Genomic DNA, 26,854 nt, shown 5'->3' with positions numbered 1-26,854 from the left:
GCCCTCTTGCTGTTTCTTCTCATCCTCTCAAATGATCCCACCTCACCCACCAGTCACCTGTGTGTCATCTTAGGCTCCTCTCTCCCCTTCGATGACCCAGAGTCTTAATGATTCTTCCTCTGCATTTCTCTTTTAACTCGTTCATTCACAAATATTTATTAAGTTGTGGAGACACGACAACGAACAGGACACCCCTGTGCCCAGCAGTGCCTCACTTCTCACCCTCAGCCTCTTCTCTGCCAGCCCCTGTTCACTTTCTTCCACACTGAGGGCATGCTCATCACTGGAATTAAACACCATTTTGCTTTCAACTACCGCCCCTCCCCCAGACCCCCGTTAGATTGGACTTTTTAAAAATGTCATAATTCTCTTGGTTTGGGGGTAGGTGGGGTGCAGTGAGGAAAGGGAAGCCTTTTAAACATAATTTTCCTTTCAATCTGAATCGGTGTCTTGCTCTAATTAAAATTAGACTCTCTGCACTGCACTTGTGGAAATGAGGCCCTGAACACTCAACAATCAGCCAGAGAGTAAATGATGAGTCATTTATATACCACAGGCAAAGTTTCCTAATCCTGGGGATTTGGGATATTCTGTTTCATTAAGAGGAGCCACTGAGATTTTAACACCTGTCGGCTTCCTTTCTTCAGGTCGAGATGTGAGCAGCAACATTTGGTTTTCTGAAGGGCAGCACATCTCCTTGAATCCAGGCCACTGAGTTTCTGACCATGTGTTGTCCCCCTACAGGACAAGGCAGGGGTCTGCCTCGCCTTCCCTCAAGTGTCTTCATGCTAGAGGCTCTGTGGTCCAGTGAGGACAAACCTAGTCCTAAGCAGGTTGTGCCGATCAGTGCCGCTCCTCCATCATGAAACGAAGTGAGTCTAAGGAACAGGGCCCAGAGCTGAGGGCCTGAGGGCAAAGACCGGGAGTCCTGCCTGGACCATGGCAGGGGGATGGCTCCCCACTGTGGGCAATGAGGCCTGGAACCCCAGCCCCCACTGCGAGGAGGCCTTGTGGGTCTCCAAAATCTGGCCCCATGGACCAAACACGGTTACACCCATCTGCCTCGCATGCCCAACATCGCCTTCTGGCTCAGACAGCCCCACTCTCAGCCCCTGAGGACTATGCAGAAAAGGCAGCATGGCCCAGTGGTCACAAATGTGACCTTTGGGTCAAGTAGGCTTGGGTCAATCCCAGTGCTGCCTTTCACAGGTGTAACTTTGGGCAAACTACATAGCTTCTTGGTGCCTCAGTTTCTTCACCTGTAAAACAGGGATAAGCCTTCAGAGGGGTGAGATGAGGGTTACGGGTACAGAGCATGTACAGGCTTTAGCACAGGGTCTAAGCGGCACACATTTACTGCCCCTGTGGAGTAAAATCCCATTTAAAATTCAAATAAACATGTATGTACATAAATATAGGCAGCATATAATACAGCCAGGAAGACAAATTTTTTTTTTTTTTTTGATTTTCCATATTCCTGTTCCAGGGAAATTCCTGCCCCTGGACCTGGGGCTCTAGGCCATTTCCTGCATCTTTTTAGTAAATCCCACCTGAGTCACCTGAGCTGGCCTGAGCAGGGCTCTGTTCCAGGTAATCAAAAGAGCTCTCCCCAGAACAGGCTTCCTCCTCCCTTTGTCCATCCTACACTCCAGCCCAACAGGACTTGACCCTTTCTTAGCCTCGAGCCTTTGTTCCATGTGCCTGGCCTCACCAGGAAAAGCAGTGTCCACCTCGACCCTCCATCTCCACAAGCATCCATCCCTCACTCTTGAGAGCCCTCATTGCTACATACCTCTCCAAAACACTCCTCCTCGGGCCACCAGGCCATGGAACCCTCCGGCTCCTCCTGTTGCCCCCCGCTGGTGCCTCCCCATGCAAGGACCAGCTGCTGCCATCATTTAGCAGTCCCAGCCCCTGGGCCAAGCCCTCGTCCCCTCTGAGCTTAGTTTCCTTCTGTCTAGAAGGGAGACACCATTGCCAGCTGGGCGTGTTGAATGGAATTATTGTGAAGAACAAACCAGAAAATGTGTGCAGTGACTCTGAAAACTTTCCAACACACAAGCACTTTCCCAAGAAACTCAAAGAACGTAAAGTAATTTCAAGATGAACATGTAGGCCCTTCATTCTATACCACTCTGCTTCTTTACAATCCTCTGGGAACGCTGAAGTATAGGAAATCCCAAGGGCTCCCACAAATCCACCAGCCATGGAAGACGGGCTCCAGAAGTACCTGGCGGTCGAACCTTTGTCTCAAAGGAACAGAGACGCACCGTCACTCTCTCACCACCTTGCAACTCTTCATCTCTCGAGCATTTGGTTCTAGGACTTGGAAAACGTATTCTCTCCAAGTCTGCCCATAAATATGCATTTTACATGTTCTGTGGTCCATCATAAATAATTTACATACAGGGCTGGCTGGCTGGAGCACAGCAGGATCCAAGAGGGAAAACAAAAGGCAGTAGCCAGATTTAATGTGACTGGTGCAAGTGCTCAGAGAATCACTGACCACGTGGGAAGGAACAGAGTCTTCTCTACACAACTTCCTTCACCCTCCGTGCAAAACCATGATGGAGAGGCGCTGTGAGTTACGGCCTCTTCAGCTAATTGTACGTGACAGATACAAATGACTTTATTTTTCCTAATTGTGGAAAATAATGAAATCTCCTTTCCCTCCTTCTATCCGTGTCCTCTATCCAAAGGTTCCACTAATTTAAAACATTTGGTGGAAAAACCATACTGGGACGTTGTTCTTAAGAACGAAAATTCTACATCACTTTGAGTTTAATTCTCATATGCAGAGAAGAATGTAAGCTTATCCTGCATGATGGCACAATGACAAAACGAGTTAATTACCATCTCATCGCAAGACGGATCTACTTGTCACAGGAACGGGAGCCATTATTTCACACAGAACAATGGCCCAGATAAAAAGTAATGACTATACGCTGTAGCAGCCAGCGACACAGCTTCATCTCGGCCTAAGTGAATGGCAATTAACAAGTGTCACCACTATATATAAAAATAGGGACCAAGCTATTCATTAAATATTTACTGAAAGAATACAAATGGTTTTTAGTATATTTCTTCCCAGGAGGCTCCTGTGATCTTCTACCTGCGTGATGACAGAAAAATTTACACATGTGTAAAATTCTGCCGTCAGCTGGAATAGCTGTTGACCCTGCAGAGAGGCATCTGGTTCCCCTCTGCTCTCTGCACAGAGAGGTAGTGTTTTCTCCAGAAATTAAGTCCAACAACAGAAAAGAGGAGCAGAGGGAAGAGGGCCCAGGCCCATCGTTTTGTCCCTCTTTCCCTGGTTCTCATGGCCACTGGCCTAGAAACTAAAGCTGCAGCCAGCACTGACAGCCAGAAATGCCAGATCCTTCCAGGTCCAGCCACAGACAAACAGTGTGGCGACAAAGGGTGGGGCAACCCCAACACACCTGGGTTCTCCAGAGCGGGGAACTTTCCTTCCACCCTGCTGACCATGACCGTCAACTGCCTCTCTGTTGAGAGGAACAGAAGTGAGAGACTCTGGGATGCACATTTGGAGACAAGCTCCAGGTCAGAAATCTCAGGGCCGCCCCAGTGCGCAAGCCTGTCTGGACCCAGTGATTTTTATTTGAAAACCAGGGGAATGGCAGGGGCAAGATGGCACAGTGGGCTCTAAAGTGTATAATTTTCAAAATGTTAAGAACAGAATTCTTATACAAATATAAAATAAGCGGGTGTCGATGACTGATTTAACTAATTACTGAACAAAACATCAGATCCTGATGTGTACACACACATATCATCAGTAGGAGGGATAAGAGTAAAAGTTAAATACAAAACTGGCTTTCTAACTCTGGGGTTATCCCTTCTGCTGAACAGATGTCCACCCGCACTTCAGGCACTACAGACACAGAGCATCTCAGCACCCAGTCACTAACCAGGCCTTTGTTGCCTTAAGATCTGATAGGGGCACAATGCAATGGGTCAGTCATGCAATGGTCTGGTTAAGACAAAAGCACCAATCACATGTTTTATTTAAAAGAGCACAGTTAACAGTATGGGCAGAGCTTCATGCCCTCATCTTACCCACTTACCGTTCAAATATTCCACGCATCTGAGTTTTAATTACAAAACCATTTCTAAAACTATTTTTTCCCCAGTACTCAGATCATGGGGTAAATTCTACCTCTGCAATGTCCCTACCCAAGTTTATTAGAACATTTTATTTGCAACAATCCAGAGAAAATGACCCTCTTTCTACAGACACCTACGTGAGTCATAAAGACCTGTGTTCTCAGGCTTCTCCACGTGTGAACAAAACTACTTTCTCCTATTTCTTAAGTAATGATGTAAATTCTAACAGAGTAGAGAGAGTCTCCATCCCTCTAGTAAAGTTACCAGAAGAAATTCTGACCTAAGAGGTCATCGATCTCTAGGCTGTAGGTCTTGGCTCCCAGCATCCTTGAGTGGCTATTCCCCAGGCCCCGAAGAGCCCGGACACTCAACAATTGTTGAAGGGAGGGAGGGAGGAAGGAAACAAAAAAAGAGTCATTGGGCCTTTCAAGGGGCAATCTATTTCATTCTTCTGCAGAATTCCTCTCAACAGCCTCCCACTGCTTTTACAGCTGAGTCCTGGCCCTTCTCCCATCCCTCACACTCCCCTTCTTTGCTGAAGCTCCTGTGATCTTTTGATTCCCTGCTCCCTCCTGCTTCAGGCCCTCACACATGCTGCTCCCTGCGTTTGGAGGCGCCCCAGCCTGCCCCAGGCAGCCCCATCACCAGATAACTCTCCCTCATCCTTTCCGTCTCAGCCCAAGGTACCTCCCTGATGCCCAGAACACACGGTCCACCTGCTTCTCAACTCCCCAGCTTTCCTCCTGGTAATGCTCATCACACTCGGTCAGGGTCTGCCTTCTGGTTGTGAGATCACGAAGACAGGGACTGCATGTATTTTGTTCTCTGTATCCAAGCACCTATGTAGTACTATTTCTGGCCCAAAGTTGACAGCCCAAAGTTGATGATATTTATTAATGAATTCATTAATTGACTGACTGGGCCTCAAACATCATAATCACTTCTACAAGATGGGGAATTGTCAGTTATTTTGGAAGACTGGGTAGGGGAGAACAAGATAAGCATTAAGCAATGAACTTAGCCCCAGTGTGGGCAAGGACATTCCTTCTGCAGTAAATGTCATCATACTGAAACCCAAGTGGACCCTGCAATTAAGTAGGAAATCTCATATGCCATGAAGAGAAGTTCAAAACCAGACACATTTCTGGGCAAAGAATGAATCCCCTGCAGCTAGGCAATTTTTCCTGGTACAACTGCATGCCAGTGGCCACAGGACTCTGGCCTGCTCCCACACCAGGAAAGGAAGGGGGTTCACGGCAACAAAGACCCACAGGATGAGTGGAAGGTGCAATGTGGGTGCTCACACCATCTTCAGGGCTTGAGAGGAGTCCCGTCAGGGGGCCTGTCACCTGTTAATGCCACTCCAGCCCTAAAAGACAGGGTTCAGGGTCCCACCATCCTGGGAGGGAGGGGGAATCCATCTTGTTCCAGAGTCACCTCCTGCCTGAGTGATGTGTGGGAGGGGCTGCCTTGCTGTGGGGCTGCCCAAAGGGCCACGGCAGAGGTGGCACTGGCTCCGCCCCGGGCTGTGGGGTGTGCCTCCCTTGCCCTAAGCCAGCCCCTCGCCTGTCGCCCAGGGGAATGCTCTGCGAATCTGTTCAATTGTATCCTGACTGCACGGCTCACCTTCTTAATAAACTCGGGGATGATTTTTTGGTCTGTCAGGTGGTCTAATGAGGAACAGCAATCTAATTCCAAGATGTAGCCTTCATTGTGAGGATCAGCTTTCTGAGACCTGAAGAGAGAGGAAAACACACACACACAGAGATCAAAATTTTGCACAGTGCAAAAAAAAGAATCATTAGGTGTTTAACAAAACCCCAAATTCTTTCCTGAAAGTAAATGTCAAAAAGCACTGCTGAAAATAATTTATGGTAAACAACTCAAATAATATAGAGAGATCTACATCATGGAAAGACCTCTAAGACATATCGTCAAGAAAAACACATCATTATAGAATGACAGGTTTACTGCAATGTGGTTTATATATGAAACAACACACATACACACGCGCGCACACACAGCCCCACACACTTGGTTTATATCTTCCAGGGCATAGAAAAAGAACTAGTAAGACACACAGCAAACCAATAATAGCAGTTAGCTCTGGGGGACGGAGAGGATCTGTGTGGGAACTGGGACCCAGAGTGAGGGTGGTCACCAAAAGTACTTTAGCTGTATCTTCAACTTTTTTCCCTTTTTTTGAAGAGAATTTATTCATATATCACTTAGAAAATTAATAACTAATTTTTAGAAGACCTTTAATGAGTTCAACCCCTACAGAGAGCAATCCAGCACAATCTATCAAAATTAAAGATGCATTAAGACAAGAATATAAGGCAAGTGAAGTAAAAGTTCTGGGGAAGGAGTGGCAGGGAAGGGCTGTCCGCGGCAAACACCTTCAGTCTTCCGGCAGTCCAGCCAGAGGCGTCCGGCAAGCCCCCGCCACCTCTCCACACAGCTGGTGGGGCTGCTTCCCCATCTCCCCTCATATGGACATGCACGTGATGCAACACTGTGCACATTCCACAGAACCAGAGGTCGCCAGAAGGACATTCCACCACTGCATGCCATTCCTTTGAGGGGCTCCTGTATGACACTCAGTTGGGTCTGAGGAACTCCCTGATGCCATGTGGCTGTCAGGAATTGAAGATGATTCCCTGGCCCAGGCAGGCGTAAGGCAACAGGAAGTGAGATTATAGCCACGGGCCTACAGCACTTGCTCTCTCTTCACGGGGAGCAGGACTTAGAGACCAGGGCCCTGGGTTCTGTCCGGGGCTCACGCCACACGCACAGCCACTCTCCACTGGCTGAGGGGGTAAGCGGGGCCCTCCCAGTCCCCTAATGGGGAGCTCTACCAAAGAGGGTCCCCTGCCAGCCCCTGGGAGAGCAGGTGTGGCCAGAAAATTCTTCAAGTGGGTATTTTCACACTGAACTCCTGAGACACATATATCCCAGCAAAAAAACAGTTTCCAAATGTACGTTTGCTGTAACATTTTTAAAATGAATTTCTAAGATTCTTAGATATCATTAAAAGCAATTTATGCTACCATTAGCCATCTGGGTATGATTTACATGAAATTCAAAAGGGAAAAAAATTAAAGAGGATTTGGTTTTCCCCAGGTGTGCACCTGTGAGTGGGTAAGCAAACATCAATAGCATATTTTAATTTTATTTTTCCTTCTAACATAGCCTTTCAGGAGTAGGCACTGAGGCACATACTTTTGAAATGTAAAAGAATAAACTAATTCCAAACTGGTCAAACTGGAACATACTAATTGCAAAAGAATAAATCAATTCTGCACCCCAGCCTTCTTGCCTTAAAACTTCATCAGAGACTAGACTCAGGGTCTCATTTTTGCCCCATGTTCTCATCCTCCTCCCCAAACAAAAGACTTATTAAGAGGAACTACAGCAGAAGATTCCAGACTTTTGAAAGAGAAGACTTGGTCATGACATACTGTCACATGGATTGTGTGGGACCTCGAACAACAAAGCTAGGCACGGGAGGAGGAGAGTTCCAAGATGTGGAATCTCGGCTGCTTTGTCACCCGGAGACTAATGCAGACTGTAGAAGGCTATTCATAAATACCCATGGAGAGTTTCAGAAAGGAGGTTGAAAATGGTAAGCATTTTAAATAAGTCAACACTGTATTCACTCAGTAAAACACCCATAAAATGAATGACGGGAAGAAGAGACCGTCTTTGAGCAACTCACAGCCCAGATGCATAAGGGGTTTTTACTACAGGATCTAATAAGTACCGTCTTTGGTTCTGGAACAAGAAGTTCTGTAAGAAGAACTTCACCTCATCAGATAATTAACTCAGTTACATCTGAACGAAACGGAACACAAAAGATCAACCGAAAGAGGTATTACAAATTTTCTAGATGACATACGAAAAATCACATCTCAGCCTCCGGCTGCTTGGAAAAGCAAATCCAGAGTATATTGGGGGAGGGGATGAGCAACTAACAGGTCTTCCCTTGCCTTTAGGAATGACCGCCACAATTTGAAATGAAAGGACTACAACAATGAAGAACGGCTGAAGGGGAGAGGAGGTGGCAAAGACCCTGATTCCTCTGAGGCCAGAGGCTGGCTGCCCGAGCCTTGAAGTCAGCACTCTGTGAGGTGCTGGGCCCGAGCTGGGTGGAGGGCAAGGTCACGCAGAAACCCTCCCCCTGCCAACGATCCCATGAAAGTCAGCATCAAATCCACAAGCAAAGGCTGGTTATAGGGCGGCCAGAGGGAGTATCTGGGCTCCTCAGCACTAGGGGTGGAAGTACACGTGGTTCCCACGGTGAACACACCCTAAGGGGGCGCCCCCATGATCCCACCTCCTGGTGCTCACACCTTTGTACAATCCCTCCCCTTGAGTGGGAGTAGGACCTGTGACTTGCTTCTAATCAACAGAACATGACAAACGGGATGGGATGTCAGTCCCTGTGATTACGTCACCCTGGAAGACTCCCTCTTAGAAGACTGGAGCTAGAGACTCCCCTGCTGGCTTTGAAGAAGTAAGCTGCCATGTTGTGAGAGGGCCACGTGGCCAGGAACTGTGGGCAGCCCCTGGCCAACAGTCAGCAAGAAACGGGAACCTCAGTCCTATAAGTGCAAGGAGATGAATTCTGCTGACAACCCAAGGGAGCGTGGAAGCCGATCTTTCCTCTGATGGAAGCAGATGGAGCCTCTGAGGAGACCAGAGACCCAGCCAACACCTACAATGCAGCCTGATGAGACGGAAGCAGAGAATCCAAGTGAGCAACAGAAACTGTGGGATAACAGATGTATGTTGTTTTGAGTCACTAAGTTTGTGGTAACTGATTACAGAGTGCAGAAAACTAATACAGTTGCTGAGGAGGGAGACATGGTAGCTTCAGGCTCAGAACAGGCTCACAAGATCCACTCAGACACCTGAGAGCAGTCGACAGGTGATGGGTATCCTCTGTCTCTGAGGGCAAGGACCACCCTGGCACAGAGAAGCAGACATCCCCTAAAAGTGGCCCCAAAAGGCCGTGGCCTATCCCTCCCAGGGATCGCAGCATGCGGGAAGAGATATTCTACAGTTAATCAAGTGCTGAAGAAAAAAAGCCATTAAACCGAAACTCTCGGCGGAACAGGCATTTGCCACTCTCCAATGGGGGAGGGGAAACACCATTTATGTTTCCCCATCGGCCACGTCCTTGTGTCATCCTGGAAAAGCATATGGGAAACCACCAAACTTTCCCTGGACTAAAGCCCAGATGGCTTCCACTTCTGACAAGGACAGAGACATCTGGGTTTAAACAATAAGAAAAGAGAGGGGCACAGAATGCATTTCTGGAGACGCAGGATTAACCACCAGCAAAAGCCTCCCTTATCTGGAAATGAACACCGCATACTCTGAGGTTAAACGAGGGCGCTCTGAGAAGAGTATTGCTAACAATGAAATACACTTCCCCATCTCCCTCCACCCCCTACTCCATAATTTCCTCTAGATTTATTAGTCTGAGGCTACAAGTCCTAAAGCTAACTAGAGGTGGGTCATTTACCAGTGGTGTGCCTTTGGACAATTTATTTAAACTTTCTGTCCCTCAGTTTCTTTCGCTGTCAAATGAGAATATTATGAGTAGCCATCTCTTAGCATCATTGTGAGGATTAAGTAAGACAAAAGCACATAAAGCCCTTCACACGGGGCATGGCAAGAGGTCCAGGCTCAACAAATACTAGCTGCTGCTGACCTGCTGCCATCATCTGTTCCTGCCTTCTCTACTTTGCCTCCTCAGCACTCTTCTGTTCACAACTATTCATTCCATAAATACTGACCACACTACTACTATGCACCAAACACTCTTCTTCAGCACACCTCAATGGACAGAAGAGACCAAATGTCTGCCCTCATGGCATTCACAATCTAGTGGAGGGCGACAGGCAATAAACAGTAAACATTCATGAGCACATAATAGAGAATTTTCAACGGCGGTAAGTGTAAAGAAAAAGGAAACAGAGCAAGGTGAGGAGAATCAGGAGTGTGCAGGGGGAGCTGCAGTTTTAATGAGAGGGGTCAGGGTGGCCTCACTGAGAAGGTGACATCTGGAATAAAGACGGATAGGAGGGGAGGGAGTTGGCCATACTGATATCCAGGACAAGAGCTTCCAGGCAGAGGGAAGAGCCATTGCAAAGGCCTTAAGCTGAGATCATGCAGAGGTCTTGTGGTTGGAGCTCAGAGGACAAAGACAGAGGAGGAAGAGGAGACCAGGTCAGAGAGCCAATGGGGAGCTAGATAATGGAGAGCTGCAGGCCACAGTGATGACTGTGGCTTTTACTCAGAGTGACAGGGGAAGTCCTTGCAGGGTGTGGAACAGAGAAGTGACACGATCTGATTTATTTTAAAAGGATCCTTGTGGCTGTAGGGGGCAGCTAAGACACTAACTCAGTGTCCAGGCGGGAGATGATGGTGACTCAAAGAGGGTTGGTGGCAGTGCAGGAGCAGCAGGGAGAAGCGCTGGATTCTGGGTATACTTTCAAGGTAGAACCTTCAAGACTTCTTTATGGACAGGTCGTGGGGTGGGGAAGAAAGAAAGCACATGAGGATGACCCTGAGGATTTTTGCCCCAGTAGCTGGGAGAACGGATAAGTTGCCACAACCATGATGGTGAAGATTGTGGGTGGCACAGGCTTGGGGGGAAGATCAATAATTTGGTTTCAGAAGTGCTGAATTTGACATATCCAGCAGACATCAAGCAGAGATGTTTGTTAGACAGTTTAATATATATTTGAGTCTGGACTTCAAGAGAGGGGTCTGGAGATGTAAACTGGGGAGTCATCAGCTGCCAGGTGCTATTTAAAGCAGGAGACTGGATGAGATCTCAATTAACGTAGAGAGAAGAGTCAAGGACTGAGCTTTGGGACCCTCCACCACAGAGTTTGAGGAGAAAACAGCAAAGGAAGGAAGAAACCGAAGAGCACGTGCTGTCCTGGAAGTCAAATCAAGGAAGCATGTCGAGGGAGAGAGTATGAGCACCCTGCCAGTGAGTCCAGTTGACAAATTCGGGAAACTTCTCTACAATTTACTTATTCTCTTGAAATCCACAGAGGGAACTGGGCTTAATCCATTGCTACAGGAACAGGCGTGAAGAAATCTGTTTACATTTCATATATGAGCATCCTGTGAAATGGGCCGACTGTCAAATTATTCTGTCAGTTTGGGTTCTGAATAGCTTAGCCATCTTCGTGCTGCTGGGTCATTTCTCAGAAACAGGCTGGGGGAAAATTAACTAAAAAGAGCTCTGACCCATCTCACATCCGTGGTCCCTCCTTGTCGACAGCATTGGAGAGTTGGAAGGGGTTTGCTTCCAGCCATTCCAAAGGGATTTTTTGAAAGGAAGAGGGGATAAAAGGATATTACTGAGCAGAGATGTGATGTCCTGAGAGCCAAGAATGAAAAGACACAATGAATTCAAATTCTCAGCTTGCAGCCATGTACGCTTAACAAGACACGTAAACACGGTGGTCCTGACTGCTTAAGGCTGGAGAAGCCGCTAAGACATCCCAGCCCAGCTAAGTTTCAAAAAGCCATCACAGGGGCTGGCCCCGTGGCTGAGCGGTTGAGTTCGCACGCTCTGCTTAGGCGGCCCAGGGTTTCACTGGTTCCGATCCTCGGCACGGACATGGCACCGCTCATCAAGCCATGCTGAGGCGGCGTCCCACATGCCACAACCAGAGGCACTCACAACTAGAATATACGACTATGTACCGGGGGGGCTTTGGGGAGAAGAAGAAAAAAAAAAAAAGAAGAAGAATGGCAACAGACGTTAGCTCAGGTGCCAATCTTTTTATTTTTTTAAAAAAAAACAATCATAACGTGACAATTAACGCAGTGTGGTACCTTGTTTTGGGTCTCAGAACTGAAAGAGGACATTAATGGAAAAACTGATGAAATCCAAACAAAATCCACAATTTAGTCAATAGTAATGTACCCATGTCAATTTCTTAGTTTTGACAAACGTACCATGGTAACGTAAAATATTAATGATGGTGGAAACTCGGTGAAGGGTATATTGAAATTCTTTGTATTTTCTTTGTAACTTTTCTGTTAAATCTAAAATTATCCCCAAACAATATTTATTTTAAAAAAAGAAAGAAAGAGACCCCTCAAGTCACATGAGGCAGTGACTGAAATAAATGGGTCTGGGGAGAAAAGAATAATCTCCTTTGATGTGCCCCAACCGTAGGCACGGGAACAAGTGCACACGCAAACCTTGGGCTCTGTGAATCAGGCAGGGTTTCCCACAGGGTAGGCCTTCTCAGCCCTGGCTGCAGTCCACCTCGGAATCACCTGGGAACCTCTCGCAGAGTTTGCCTTAATTGGTATGAGGTATGGCCTGGGCAGAGGGACTCTGGAACCTCCCAGCTGACTCTAACGTGCAGTCAGAGTGGAGAAGCTCTGCCGAGGTGGGGTATAACTGCCACTCTGATTGTCCTTGAGCGATAACTGAACAAGCCTACAGAAAAGAGAAAACAGGAAGAACGACTTGCAGAGACCAGTCAGCTAGATTCCTATACCCTCAAAATAGACCAACCTCCAAGGGGAAGGATGAGAGAAAAAAGAAACACAAGAACGGGGACCTTTCTCTATCTATGCCTCTTTTGGTCAAAAAAACTCAAAAGTTCTTCCAAGTTATTTGCATTTTTTATTGTGGTAAAATATACATAACATAACATTTATTGCTTTAACCATTTCTAAGTGTACATTCAGTGTCATTAAGTATATCCATAACATTCACCACTATCCATTTCCAGAACTTTTCCATCACACCAAGCAGTCCTCACTTCTTTGACACCTTATAAATGGGACTTGCGCCAAAACTGAATGTGAACAAGTAGAAAAATTTAAACGAATGCTTGTCAAACAAACACATAACAGCAGATTTAGACGCCGAGCATCTGTGCACAAATCTTTCCTATCACAGGAGGGCAAAGAGCCCACGTGCTGAAGTACCTCAGATGTCAACACAACTGGCCACGGATGTCAGAATTGTTTAAGACCATAACCAAAGACCACCTATTCTGTGTCACATTGACCTCATTGTTCATACACAAACATCGACTGTAATAAAAACTTTGCATAAACTCACAGCCGTACCCAGAGATCCTTACTCATTACAACTATCACTTCTGCCAAGGGTTGTGTGGTCATTCCCCAGGCAGCTGGAGGGTCAGAAGGTCAAACCAAGGGCTGCAAACTTAAAGGTCCACAAATAAGGATTGAAAGAGGATTTTTTTGACCAAAATACATACTCTAGACACTGTGTTCTCATATAAAAGGTAGAGGAATCGTCTTCATGTGCACCAAGAAATATGCTTTCTCCAACACAGAGTCCTGTCAGACATGCTTACATAGTCCCATTGCTGAGAGCAATGTGGCTGTAGAGTAACTTGTCCCCACCATGAGAAAGCCAGAGCGCAGGAGTGATGTTGAATGGCAAGCGCCGTGTCACTAAGGTATTGGGGTGACAATGGGAACACTGGAAACCATGGTAAATTGCGTCATTTATGTCCCAATCATTACTAGGAATTCCGGGCCAGGGTTGCCAAATCTGCTAACTTTTTAAAAGAAGTCATTATACAGAGTTGTTATGTTGACCGTAACTGTCAAATTTTGGCTCCAAACAATGTTTTTACATGTTTTGTAGGCCAACATGTTTGGGATTGAATTTGACCTCTCGGGCACCAGTCTCCGACTTCTGGGTTGTATACACAAAGCTGCAATGTGAGTCACAGAAGGCTGGAGGCCAGGGAAGAGATAAGAGAGAACAGATTATCTAATTGTATCATAATCAGAATAACTAACCCATAAACCCAACCCGGATATTTCATTCCTTGTAACGACTCAGCAGATTTTCCCTCCTGCGATCTATCCAGACCACGGGCACGGCCGGGACATTTACACAGCCTGCCTGCTCTCACGGTGGCCGGGACATAACCCTTTTCTAAGCCATTAAAAACACATGTTTGCAAGCAAAGACTGTAATGCTTAGGACTGCTGTAAATATCCAAAATGGTCGCAGGCAAGAGGGTTAATCCTCAAATTATTCTGACGAAATGCCAAGCAGTCAGTTGAATACCCATTCTGGTCTCATGGGTAGATCTGAAATGAGGCTACTGAAAAACAAATGCTGTTAAAAAACTATTATAAACTATAATTTTAAATAATAAACATGTGGATAAAAACTATCATAACACTACTTTTAAATAACAAACATGTAACAGATCTCATTTCAACTCATAAATCCCTTAGATAGCTTCAAAGACCATGAGTTTAAACAGCATCTTCTTTTTCCCAGGACACGAAGCATAGTTTGAACTTGAGTTACGAAAAGAAAGGAGAGGGAACGTGCAGTTCATCAATACGGCTATTTTTGCTTCATTTAGGAATAATCAGAAAGAACTGGTGACAAACACAAACTTAGATCACTAGGCACTTCTCCAACTGGAAAAAAAAATTATTAAATGTCAGTTGACAGAAACAAATTCTCTATCTCTGGGAAACAGGAAGGAATTTTAAGATATTTCCCCCAAGGCAACACCAGGCTCAAGCAGAATGATCAGAATGGCTTTTTTTTTTTCTTAAGGAGTAGTAGGGAGGGAAATGAGCTACAGATCTGAAAAAAGATTTGTCAATGAAAGAAAAAGAAGGCTTTTTCTAGTTTCATCAGCTTATGCAAAACTAATGACAATAAAAAATCTATTTACTCACTCATCTATTCATCATCTTCTTGGCCACTGACCACATATAAGGCATTGAGCTAGATCCCCCCCTTAAGAAACTTATCGTCTAAGGAAAGATAAACTATATGTAAACAAAAGTGCAATGAGAGTTCAGTTATTTCCATTGTCAGGGATCAGGGAAATTTTTAACAAGCAAGGAGCACATAAGCTGAGTCTTTGAAGCCATGTGGAAATTAGTCATGGGACAACGAATAAAAAAGGACATTCCAGGCACCGACAACAGAAATGAGGAAGGATCTAGATGTAAAAAAGCATGACTCTATGATGGAAATAATAAACAGGGCAGTTTGGCAAAAGTTACATGAAAGTGAGGGTTGCTTATTACAGTTCAGCTGCATCAATAAACACGAGCCTAACAAATATCTGGACCAATCTGCTGTTAGAAGGAATCCGTACTTGAGTGCCGTGCAGCGGCTAGAGCAGAAAAGTGAGAAACGAGGTTGGAAAGAAAGGATGGGAGCACGTTGCTACAGGATGGGACTGGACTTCATTGTGAGGTAAAAGGGAGTCATGGATGGTCTTAGATAAAAGAAGATACTAAAATACAGATTTTAGGAAGATTAAATAAGCAAGAGCATTGTGTGTGATGTAGGAAGAGGGGAAGAATATTTTAGGAGAGCAGAAATGAGAGCTGAGCTTTTTATAGAGGGAGTGGATGGATAGGGGAGAGATTTTAGGTATTTCTTGTCTCTGAAACTGGTGGTGGTTGGGGGTGGGGGGAGTACGCTGCTGCTTCCCAAAGATGCTCTCAGGACAACGGGGAAAAGATTTCCAACAACTTTTATGACCTCCTCTTTGCAAAATGAACCAAATCTACAAAAAAAGAAAAAAAAAATGAGGTTGCTTGAGTCAAAAGTTTCCCCTAAGAGTGAAGCTTAAGAAATGCTTAAGGGAAAAATCTGCCAAGAAAACAAATCCCGGTGAATCTTTAAATAAAGCACTTTCTACAGAGTCTAGCAGGGGAGTTGTGAAGTAGGAAATAGAAAGAAGGAGAAAACTAACCTATAGAGGGGTCACTGCCCTTTTTTCTGATTTTTGCCTTCCTCTTTCAGCAACAGACACTCACCACATCTGTTGATAAGGGTTTGGTATCACCGGGAACATGCCGGAAATGATGGGAGATGTGCAAACGACACCCTAATCACACGCTCCCTTAGGGAGCTATGTACTGCCAGCGGGGGGCAAGTCACCATGGGCATCTAACTACCCAATACCACTATTTATTCTAGAGAAGTCTTGCCACATCCTGTCTTGCTGTTTACAGTTAGAGCCAGCTCACTGGTAGATAACCCATCAGCTACTGCGCAACACAGGGAGTTCACCATTAACCTTAAAACAAAGTTTACCCCAGTGATCCCTGTATAATGTAGCCGTCAAAGAATTTCCATCCCACCAACCTGGACTACAGAAAAGAGGAGAACCACCACGAGGAATGGGATTCGGGGCAGAGTCCTGCTTTCTCTGGAATCCTGCTTGGCTCCTCACTTACTTTGAAAGGTGTGGGAAACACTAACATTAGTAAAAATGCACAATCATATTTTATCACAAACATAACGCTGAATAAAAAAGCAGGTCTGCCTGATATTTACTAGTCATATTATCTGCAAACAAAAATAACAATAATAGCTACACACATGAATGCTCTTCATGAGACTCTCTCATGGGCCATGTCCAGTTGAGTGGCAGAAGTCTCTTCTATGCATGTTTCATGCACATATTCCAAATTAAAGGTTGCTTATTGTTTCCTTTCCTTCTAGATCTTCCTACCTACATCCTCTAACTAACTGAGGTGATGGAAATGTTCTATATCTGCACTGCCCAATACAGTAGCCTCTACCCACATGTTACTACCAAGCACCTAAAGTGTGGCTAGTGCAACGAAGGAACTGAATTTTAAATTTTATTTAATTTTAATTAATTTAAATTTAAACTGCTACGTGTAGCTACCTAATAGGAAAGCACAGCTTAACTCTTTTCTCAAACTTCAATGTACACGCCTGGGATCTTGTTAAAATGAAGATACTAATTCAGTAGGTCTAGGTGGGGCGTGGGAATCTGCATTTCTAAGGAGCTCCCAGGTGATGTCAATGCTACTGGTGCCTGGACCACGCCTTGAGTAGCAAGACTGTAAGTGCTTCAGGAACCATCAGCGTAACCCGGAAGCTTCGTGGATCAGTGGTCTCCAAACTTCTTGATCACATCCCTGTCAGTAAAAGATTCCTGAGTACTACGGTATCAGCATCTTACATACGTTACAAAACAGAAATTTTAAAAAATAAGAAACAGGTGAAATAAGCAATATTTTAAAATTATAATCACAATAAAGTTTATATTATTAATAACCAATATTTCAAGCCACAATATACACTTGAAACAAGATTCACTGTTAACAATGGCGGAGGTAAATCCACATTTCAAAACATCTCGTCGATGAGTCCAAATTTCCTTGGCCGCCATCTGTCAGATCTGCATAGGTGAGCAGCGGTGCTTCTATCTCACTAACAAAACTCTTCTGAACAGTGAGAGATAGTCAGCGTGGCCATTTCTGTGTGTGTGTGCGTGTGTATGTGTGTATGTGAGAGAGAGGGAGAGAGAGAAAAAGAGAGAAAAGGAGAGAGAAAGAAGAAATTCTGTGTATAATCTAGACCAATGGTTACCAAAGTGGGGTAAACATACCCATTTTTTTTACATTTACGTTACTGGTATTCTCCTCAATCTGCAATCACTTTATAGGAATTTTTTGTCAAGTGTATATTTCATGAGGGTTAATTTAGTTAAAACTACAAAAAATAATCCACAAATCCACTTCACTGAGTTCTCAACGGAAAGTGTTCCTCTGAACCCGGCCTCCCTCAGGAGCCCTCCTGCTCCGTATAGACAGGCGACCCCTGACATCTGCACCCAGCCAGGGCACCACCTTCATCCTGAACGTTAACTACCAGTAACACAGAATTTCTCTCCTAATTTTTCAATGTACATAAATACACATAGAAGCCTCAGTTCTCCTCCAACATGGGTATGTTTACCCCACTTTGGTAACCACTGGTCTAGACTGTACACAGAATTTTAAGAATGATCTCAAAGTTCTACAACACAAATTTACTTCCAACATTAATAATGAATTCCATGTTCTTAAAAACAAATGGTGGAAATTCTTCTTAAATTAGTATGTAAATGCAATTACAATTTCAACAGGGTTTATTGGGAACTGGAGAAAATCACTTTAGACTTTATTTAGAAAAATCAATGTGAGAAAGTTGCCAAGATTCTGAAAAAGAAGAATGGTGCCCTACTAGATATTAATATATACCACAAATTCACTGTAATCAAAATAGCATGGTATTGGCACAAAACTCAATAAACAGATCAAAGGAACAATAAAGAAACAGGAATAGATTTCTCTCTCTATATAGAAATCCAAACTACAATAAAGGTAGCATTTCATTCAGTGGCAAAAGTTATGTTAATGTAATAAGTGCTGTTGGCAAAGGCAGTTATCTGGAAGAAAATAAAGTTAGACCCCTACCTCACACCCTAACTCCAACCCAGTGGTTCTCAACTTGGGGCAGTTTTGCCTGTCAGGGGACAGTGGGTCACGCCTGGAGACATTTTTGATTGCCATACCTGAAGGGGTGGGAAGAGGGGGTGTTTGCTACCAGCATCTAGTGGGTAGATGCCAGGATGCTGCTACATATCCTACAATGCACAGGACAGTTCTCCACACAAAGACTTACGCACACCAAAATGTCAACAGTTGAGAAACTATGTAGGTTGAGAAATCCTACCCTAACCCCAACCCTAATGGTTAAAAAATTAAAGAGGAACAGTGTTAGAAGAAGACAGATCCCAATAAGAATCCTGGCTCCTCCACTCATCAACAGTGTGACTCTGGACAAGTCACCACTCTGAGGCGTGTTTTCTTCATCATGGCTTTCAGTAGTAAAGATAATGTATATCGTGAAGCGATGAGCAAGGCCAGCCACAGCAACAAATAACTGGTAGCTATTCTGCCTATTACCATAAATGATAAATCATATTAAGAAGTGCCTACAAACGTATCAACGTTCTTCACAAGAAAAGTGGGCTTCTTTTTCCAGTAAGATCCAGGCTGCCTGTAAGATCCAGGCTGCATGACAGCGCAAATTCGGGGGACTTACAACTATAGAAGTTTGAGAATGCAAACTTCAACAAGTTACACATGTTATAAATCCCCCTAGAGCAGGGATGGTGCTCATCTCATTCTAACAAAGGCTACTACCTCAGAAGACAGGAGACATCTAATAAATACATTTTGATTTTGTTTTTAGGGAGCAGAGGGAGAATATCCCACTAACGCCCTTAGAACCATCATATGCATGGAAACATTTAGTGTAGAAACTGACACGATCCAGCCAGCCTGCTGAGTGGAGCCATCTGGGGAGCCCCTAATGGTTTGCAGTGGCAGCTCTATGTACTGAAATCAGTTTGGGGACAACCAGGCCTCTGGTCCCACAGCCTACCATGAGGACTGGGGATGCTGCAAAGCCCAGAGAATTCTGGGAATTCTCTGAGGACCCTTCAATAAGCTCAAGGGCCCAAGAGCTGAAAGATGGAGTATTCTGAGACATGAGGCTCAAGATGGAACTTACACCCCACACACTCCCACTCACCCAACCCACACTTCAGTACTGAGAAGTCATTACGAACTTCTTCAGCCTAATTTTCCTAGGATCTAAAATGGGAGGTGGGGGATAAGGGAAGATAATGGTACCTTTCAGCTACAAAATAGAGTGAGTCTAAAACCTCTGCTGAACACACAATAATGTTTTCAACAAATATTAACAACAGAAACAACTATCAGAAGGACATAGTGAGAATAAATTACAACACATACAGGAATGAAGCAAAGTGCTCTCACACCCTCAGAAAACAGGTGTTGTATGAATACGAGTTACAAATTTGGTTTTTAAAGTCTTTGTAGCCATTTTAAGTTCCAACTCATGGTCGATGAATAGGAAGCAAATGAAATGTACTCCACTAAATCATATTTATAGCACTTACCTCTTTGTAAAATGGTTCCATCTTTCAGCCATTTAAAAAATTACAGACAACAGCTAGATAGATTATAGAGATAATCCTTATATCAAAATCTCAAGAACACTGAACTCACTAATAATGTACTTATATGGATCTGAAAGTTCTTTGTCACCTGCTGCTGCATTCATAGCTAAAAATGCAAATTCAATTAGTACTAGTCTTTTCCAGGACCCATCACTGGTGATACCCAGCATATCTTTCTTAGCTTGAAAAACACACACCATCTAAGCTACCTCTGACTGACAAAAAAGAGAAAGACAAAAGAGACTTTGCCAAGAATATTTAAAAACAATCTGAGTTCCTAAATTTAATATGGGATAGGCATATACATATAAAAATCTAACACTTTAGTAAAATTATTTTGCAACTAAATTACCTACATTGTATGCACATGACCCTCAAAATACTAAGCACCTCTAGAGTCTACACGCAATGCCACCGAACAAATCTTCCTAGAGAATCCATTTTTATTTAAAGATTGTGTGTACGTGTGGGAAGAGGGGGCCTTTATTTATTTTATTTTAAAACAAATACAGACATTTCTTGGTACTGTAGTATTTGCATAAGTTTTAAGATCAACAGGAAATTTCAAAGAAATTTAGTGCTTGCACTTCTGTGTTTTGGGTACCTGCTTGCTGTCTCTGCCATTCCAAATGACTTCTGGGAAAGACTGGAAATCACTAGTATGCTAATTCTCTCTCTCAGAGGAGACAAAAAATAAATAAAAAATAAAGCGCGGGGAAAGACACGGGCAATCAAGGACAGCTATGAAACAGGAGAGAAAATAAGCTTTCATGTGAACAATGCACGTCTCCCTTGCTCTCTCCACTGGGATAAAGGCCGACGCTTTGGAGGGAGAGAGTAAGGGTATCCAGGCAAGCCATTTAGGGGTGCGGACTGGAAAAAACCCTCTTTCCCCAGGAGAATGTGGCTTTACACCGGCATATTAGATTGGAAAGTGCAAACACAATAATTAACAGCGAATCCTGAAACTTCAACACGCCAGAAAAGGGTGTCACTCCAGAGAGAGATGGGAAATAGGAGGAATACATTAAGATAGGCTTCGGTGATGCTGGACAGCTCTGCGGGGTAAGGTGGCAGCCCAGGAGAGCTCATCAAGTTCTGCAAACACCTCGGAAAGCTTGAGAAAACTGATGAAGATGAGACCATGCTGGCAACAAGGGGCAGCTTCGAGCACGGAGTGGGGGCCCTTCCTCTATCTGCACCCAAAATAACAACCTCCGTGCTAAACCAACACCTTATTCCCTGCTCTGATTTAAGAAGAGAACTTTGAATCCACCTTCCTCAATTTCTGCTCTCTGGGAATAAACCGGCTGCTGCGGTTTCTCCACCACAGTAACACCTGTCAATCACCGCTGGGCCCCACGTTCCTTTTCTTCCCCACGTGTGATTCCAGCAATCAGCACGCTCCAGGGCTGAAGCCCAGCCTCGTGTGTGAGCATTTTCTAGGGCACACCTCAGTAGGCGCTGCCACCCCCTGTGTATTTCGTTTAATTATGAAACCTCTTTCTAGAAGGCCTATAATTCTCCCAAGAGTCAAAGTAATTGGTAGAAATTAGACATGAAGAGACACAAGGCCACCTAAAGAGGACACTTCTGACTATAATTTTTATAAGACTTTTCTTTTTACTTCCAATACAATTTTGTACTTTTCCAAAATTTGCCCTTTTCAAATGCCAAAGAAAATGTTCATGTTATCTTGTGGGCTATAAAAAAGGCAATGTAATGCATTTGTACTCCACTTATGGTTCACAAAGATTTCTTTTCTTTTGAAGGCCATCCTTTGGATGTTTTTTAAAAAGAAAAAAAAGCATGAAAATAACCTGCATATATACATAGCCCTGTGGCAAATCACTGTTATTTGGGTGTGACTTCTGGCGGGGGGCGGGGAGTGTTCCATCACTTGGGGTCCATGCTGTGTGGCTGCATTATCAAGATGCACTTTTGGTACTGACAAATATGTAAATCAAAGACAGATCTATCTTGCAATGAATTTATGGCCCTTTAGTGAATGAGGGTAGCCAAATTTCAGGGTATAGTTTTATTCCACTCAATTCAGGAATATTCTATTGAGTAACACCTACTCAGCATCTGGCACTCTAAGTAAGTAATGAGAATCCAAGGATGAAAGAAGATTTAGCAAGGGGGAGAGGAGCTGGCCAGACACAGAAAAACAGTAACAAGACACTCAGAAGTCTGATGATTGCTTTATGTGAAAGGAGGAAGACGCAGCTCAAAGGCGGATGATTAACTCCACTGAAATAAGCATTACACTGAGATCTAAAGGTTGCAAGATGGCAGCCAGTGGAGTGGGGTGGGGATACACAGTGTTACTTTGAAAAAGTGAGGCAACATCTAAAAAAGAAAAGTTTTCACATAAAAATCCAGATGTCTGCCTTTTCTCGGAAAAAAAAAAAAACCATAAGATCTGGCAACACTTAGCAACAATGGGACAGGGTTAGGCATTGACTCTACCATACCCAAGAGTCTCCACTCAAGGAGCCTGGCCTCTGTAGGCATCTGTGTTTGCAAGCCCTGTCAGAGAAACAGCAGTCTTCAGGATTTCAGATTCCCGGCCCCAAGAAAGGAAATAAGGGGTAAAGGCTAAACATACTCTGGGATTTGCTTTCCTGGAAATAAAACAGCAAGGAGCCTAAAGAATTGTCTCTCTCTGCATCACTTGACACTGGGCGGCCAGAGCTGACTCATTCAGCAATCTGTGTTGCTTGTAAGTAGCTGGGAGTACAGCTTGCTGATGCGGTCTGAGAGGAAAAACTTCTCAGACTCCAAGCATATGGTCAATTTGGAACGGAGCAACCCACTTAGCACAGCTCTCGGCAAGCACTGCATCTCTTCTAAGAATCACTGGAGGCATCTGGTATAGAAAATGAGGACCACAGCAGCCTGGGCTCAGTCAGCAACACAGAAGTAGGCTGGTCCTAGTGGGCTCACCACGGCCTCACACAGCTTCCCCCAGCCTCTCCCAGCTCAGACTTCCCTCCTTGCTCCTGACTGCCCAGTGGACACCTCGCAGTTGACATCCTACCACCAGCAATTGCCACAATCACCATGAGACCAAACTGATGCTGTTCACGCTCCTCCTGTGGTAGATGCTGTCTGTGCTCCACCCAGATCCCCCTGATCCCTCCTCTGATGCCCCTCCCAGTTCTGTGTGTCTCCCCAGCTTCTGCATGCTTCACCGTCTTCTCTGGCTACCGGAGCTGCTTTGCCTGGATAAGTCCTAGACCTGGAAGTGTCTGGGGCAGCTCATGGCAAATGGCTCCATATGACAGCCAGTTCCCTGGCCTCAAGGTGGACTCAATGCAGGATCAGCCTGCTCCCTCCCCTTCCCCGTCCCACATCCCCACTCCTAACTGATTCCTGCTGGGAACACTTCCTTAATAACCACATGCATGTGAATCCTCCTCTCAGGGTCAGCTTCTGGGAAAACTCCACCCAGACACACACCCCCTTCCCCATCCTCACTCCCTCCCTCTTCCAGTTAATCCTCTCGGCCACTCAGAGTCAAAAGCTCACTCATATTTTGATGCGTCCTCTTCCCTCATGCTGTCCCTTTCCAGCTAAACATTAGATCCACTATTTGCTCCAGTCAGACACATCTCACATCTCTCTCTTCCTTGCCTGCTTACTACAGCCTGCTTTAGTCACCGATCATCTCCCACCATAACTAACGCCATCAGCTTCCATTTTCTTCCTCTCTTAAGCTTTTAAAAACTCAGCAATTCTAATGGTCATTCCTCTAAAAATAAAATTAAAAAATTGCAATGGTTCCCCACTGACTTCAGGATAAAGTTTAAACTCGGCCCGGCCATCGGAGGCCTCCTGATCCAGGCCCCGTGCTCCTCATTTCCCTCTGGACCACGCGCTCCAGTCACCCCACATCATCTGTGCTCTGCTTTCCAGGTTCCGGTCTCGTCTGGGCCAGTCCCCCTGCCTGGGAGGCCCTCCCCACCAGCTGTTCCCTGTTCAAGTCTACCCATTATTCCAGACCAAGAGCAAATGGGGGCGGCAGCGTCTCCTCTTCTAAAGTACGCCCATTAACAAATGCCAGGTGAGAGGTGGAAACTCAGACCCAGAGATTCAGTTGAGCATGCACGTAGTTTGCATATATTTTTTACATCCCTCTAGTAGATAAGTTTCTTGAGAGCTGGGAGCTCTTCAGAGTAATATTTGCAGAGAGAAGCTACATCACACGTGTTATCTTAGAAAAATCTAACTGAAAGAGAGGAACGTTTATCACTTAAAACAGCGCCAGTTATTACACTCAAAAGGCAGATGTGCCCCGGAGTGGATGTGAGATGGGAGGTGTGGAGATCCTGTTCCCTCAATTTCAGTTCCTGTGAACGCCTCTCTAGGTGCAAGCATCTCACCACCCTAGGTGTGATTCTAATGAACACTGGCTCTGAACCCACACCTACTGACTTCCCCATGGGGCTCATTGTTGGAAACACCAATCCGATTTAGTCCTGTAGGAAAACGTGCATCGGTCAGGTAGAGAGATGCTACAGTATTACATTTCATGGGCAATCAAAGAGATTTTCAAGGGCGGTTTTGATTATATTCATTTTCCACCTTCCACAAGGGTTTCAGAATCCTACCCCCTGCATTAGCTGCCGCTCCTCTGTGTGCCCCACCCCCTGACCGTGGGCCAAAAGGCACCTGATGAATGTCGACAGAATTCGCAAATGTCATGGTCCCCCGTACCATATAAGGCATTATTCCAGGAGACCTGGATCCAAGTGGCTTCAACCCATTAGTGATGAAAAACACATCACTGACACCCTAAACTAGCTCTCTGTGTGAACAATGACAATTCAACAGCTGAAAAATGCAGCACAAGACATTTTTGTACTTACGTCTATAACCATAAAACGACCTAGAATTAAACCCACACTCATGAAACATCAGAAGTGACATTTTAATAACTGACTTCTTTTAGCCATCAAGTTCTGAGATCTTTGGCAACTCATTCTAAGGAAAACTGCCCGAAAAAAATTGAAGGACAACTTAACCGTACTTACAATTCAGAGTGAATGCAACCATATTGCCTGTTAAAAATCACTAGGTGTTCCAAAGCGAGAGCTGAGAAGGAAGCCCAAACTCCCTTTCTACTTATTCACTACATATCTCATATTCAGCTCCTCATTCTCGAGTTAGTTTTCAAAGTAACTGACTTTGACTAAACTCAACACTCTTAGGATGAAGAACAATGTATGGTTAGATGTGTGCTTTGGCTTGCCATCTTAAAATGAAATGGCAGTTATCAGGAATTTTCAAAAGAAAAGATCAGGTAATTTTTTATGGATTTAAGTGAAGTTTGTCAAAATGGTAGAGGGCCCAGAGGAATGTCACTGCGCTGAGCTTTGAGAATGACTCAATAATCCAGTTGGACTGTCAATGATGCTCTCAAATTACCCAACCTCCACTAGAACACATTTCATTACGAGACTTCAACTCTTTCTACATCCTAGGCATTACTCCTATGTTTGCTCAAAAGAAATCTCACCCAGCTAAAAGCTCCTTTCTCCAGAAACATTTCCTTGGTTTCCTTTCCAGCAAGCAGTGACTTCTCCTTTTTCCAAACTCCCATGGTAGAAGGCTCACGTCTCATTTTCTCAGTTAAATTGTAGGGCCCTGGAAGGCAGGCTCCCTTCCCAGGTGAACCTTGCATCTGCACCCTCTACCTTCCCACCCAGTAGAGCTCCTAGCACAATATCTTAGAAAGAGTTGAAGCTCAGTGTTTGCAGATGAAGGAATGAGTGAGTGAATGAATGCAAGCTTGTATGGTTCTGCTCTTTTTCCTGGTCTTGCAGCAGAACGCAAAGGCCAGTTACTTGCTAAAAACTTTATGTTCACTTTCAAACACATTAAGGTTGATATTCAAGTTTCAAGTCCTCATCCTATGATGATTCTTGCTAATGAACCTGATCTGGATTGATAGTAATCTAAAAAGTTTATCCACGGCCCTTTCAATGTGGGCTACTTAGAAAATATTAACCAGGCATATACTTCCTCTTTGAGAGCTAAATCATTTCATTTAACAGCATCTGTAGCTGTCAGAACTTTGGCAGACTTTGTGAAAAATGTCATTTTAACTGTCCATATTAAAAGTTAACCACATGAGATTTCCTTTGTTTCGATTCTACTACTTGAACTCCCTACTGATACAGAAAAAGTTCTGTTGTTTTGCTTGTTTCTCATAGTGGGGGTCTTTTCCTCATGATGCAAAAACACACGGTTAGTGCATTTGCTAGGAGAGAAAATGCTGTCCTTTAAAATTATATTGTATAATGACTGACTCTGCTTCCTACTATACCCAATACTAATGGGGAACGCAAGTAGGGGAAATTCTCTTGGTCATTTTTGCCATGAGAATGACAAATTACCATTCTCATTACTATCCCTGGTAAATTACCAAGTTTTTGAAACTTCCTTTAAAGAAAACACTGGGAGGGGGGACAGTTGCAAAGACCCAGCACAAAATTATCAAAGGAATTTCTTTCTCTGTACCTGCTTATTAAGGAGCTGGTATGCTCCTTAAAGTCACCCAGGCAGTTGGTCCAGGCACTCTGGCCTAGAGTGAACTCAAACCCAAGGAGAGTGCCGTCTTCTCTTTCTTGAAAACCCTTCTGCACACCTCTGTCTCATTCTTCTTAATAGCTTGACCAATTTTCCTCTTCTGGAAAGTAAGCTCATTCACTCAGGGCCTGTCCTCAGTGGAAGGAAAGAACTCCTATTGAACACCAGCTCCACTGCTGGCTAGTAATGGATATTCCCAAAAGCGGGGCTTCTTATTCCTGAAGAGGAGCTTTCTCACCCACCTCATCCAATCAGATAATGCA

General features: G+C 44.5%; 1 protein-coding gene across 2 annotated transcripts in view; it reads right to left on the bottom strand.

Moving 5' to 3' along the window:
• RFTN1 (raftlin, lipid raft linker 1) overlaps window positions 1-26,854 on the bottom strand; it is a 198,026-nt gene that overhangs the window by 81,482 nt on the left and 89,690 nt on the right. For both annotated transcript variants that reach the window (XM_014842166.3, XM_044754150.2), the window contains exon 4: window positions 5,752-5,860. In XM_014842166.3, the coding sequence (XP_014697652.1) occupies window positions 5,752-5,860 (109 nt within the window). The remainder of the gene's footprint in view (window positions 1-5,751; window positions 5,861-26,854) is intronic.

Source organism: Equus asinus, chromosome 21, assembly GCF_041296235.1.
Source record: "Equus asinus isolate D_3611 breed Donkey chromosome 21, EquAss-T2T_v2, whole genome shotgun sequence".
In the NCBI taxonomy this organism is placed as follows: Eukaryota; Metazoa; Chordata; class Mammalia; order Perissodactyla; family Equidae; genus Equus; species Equus asinus.
Note: the sequence above shows the minus strand (reverse complement) of the source record. Positions and strands in the feature narration are given on the sequence as shown.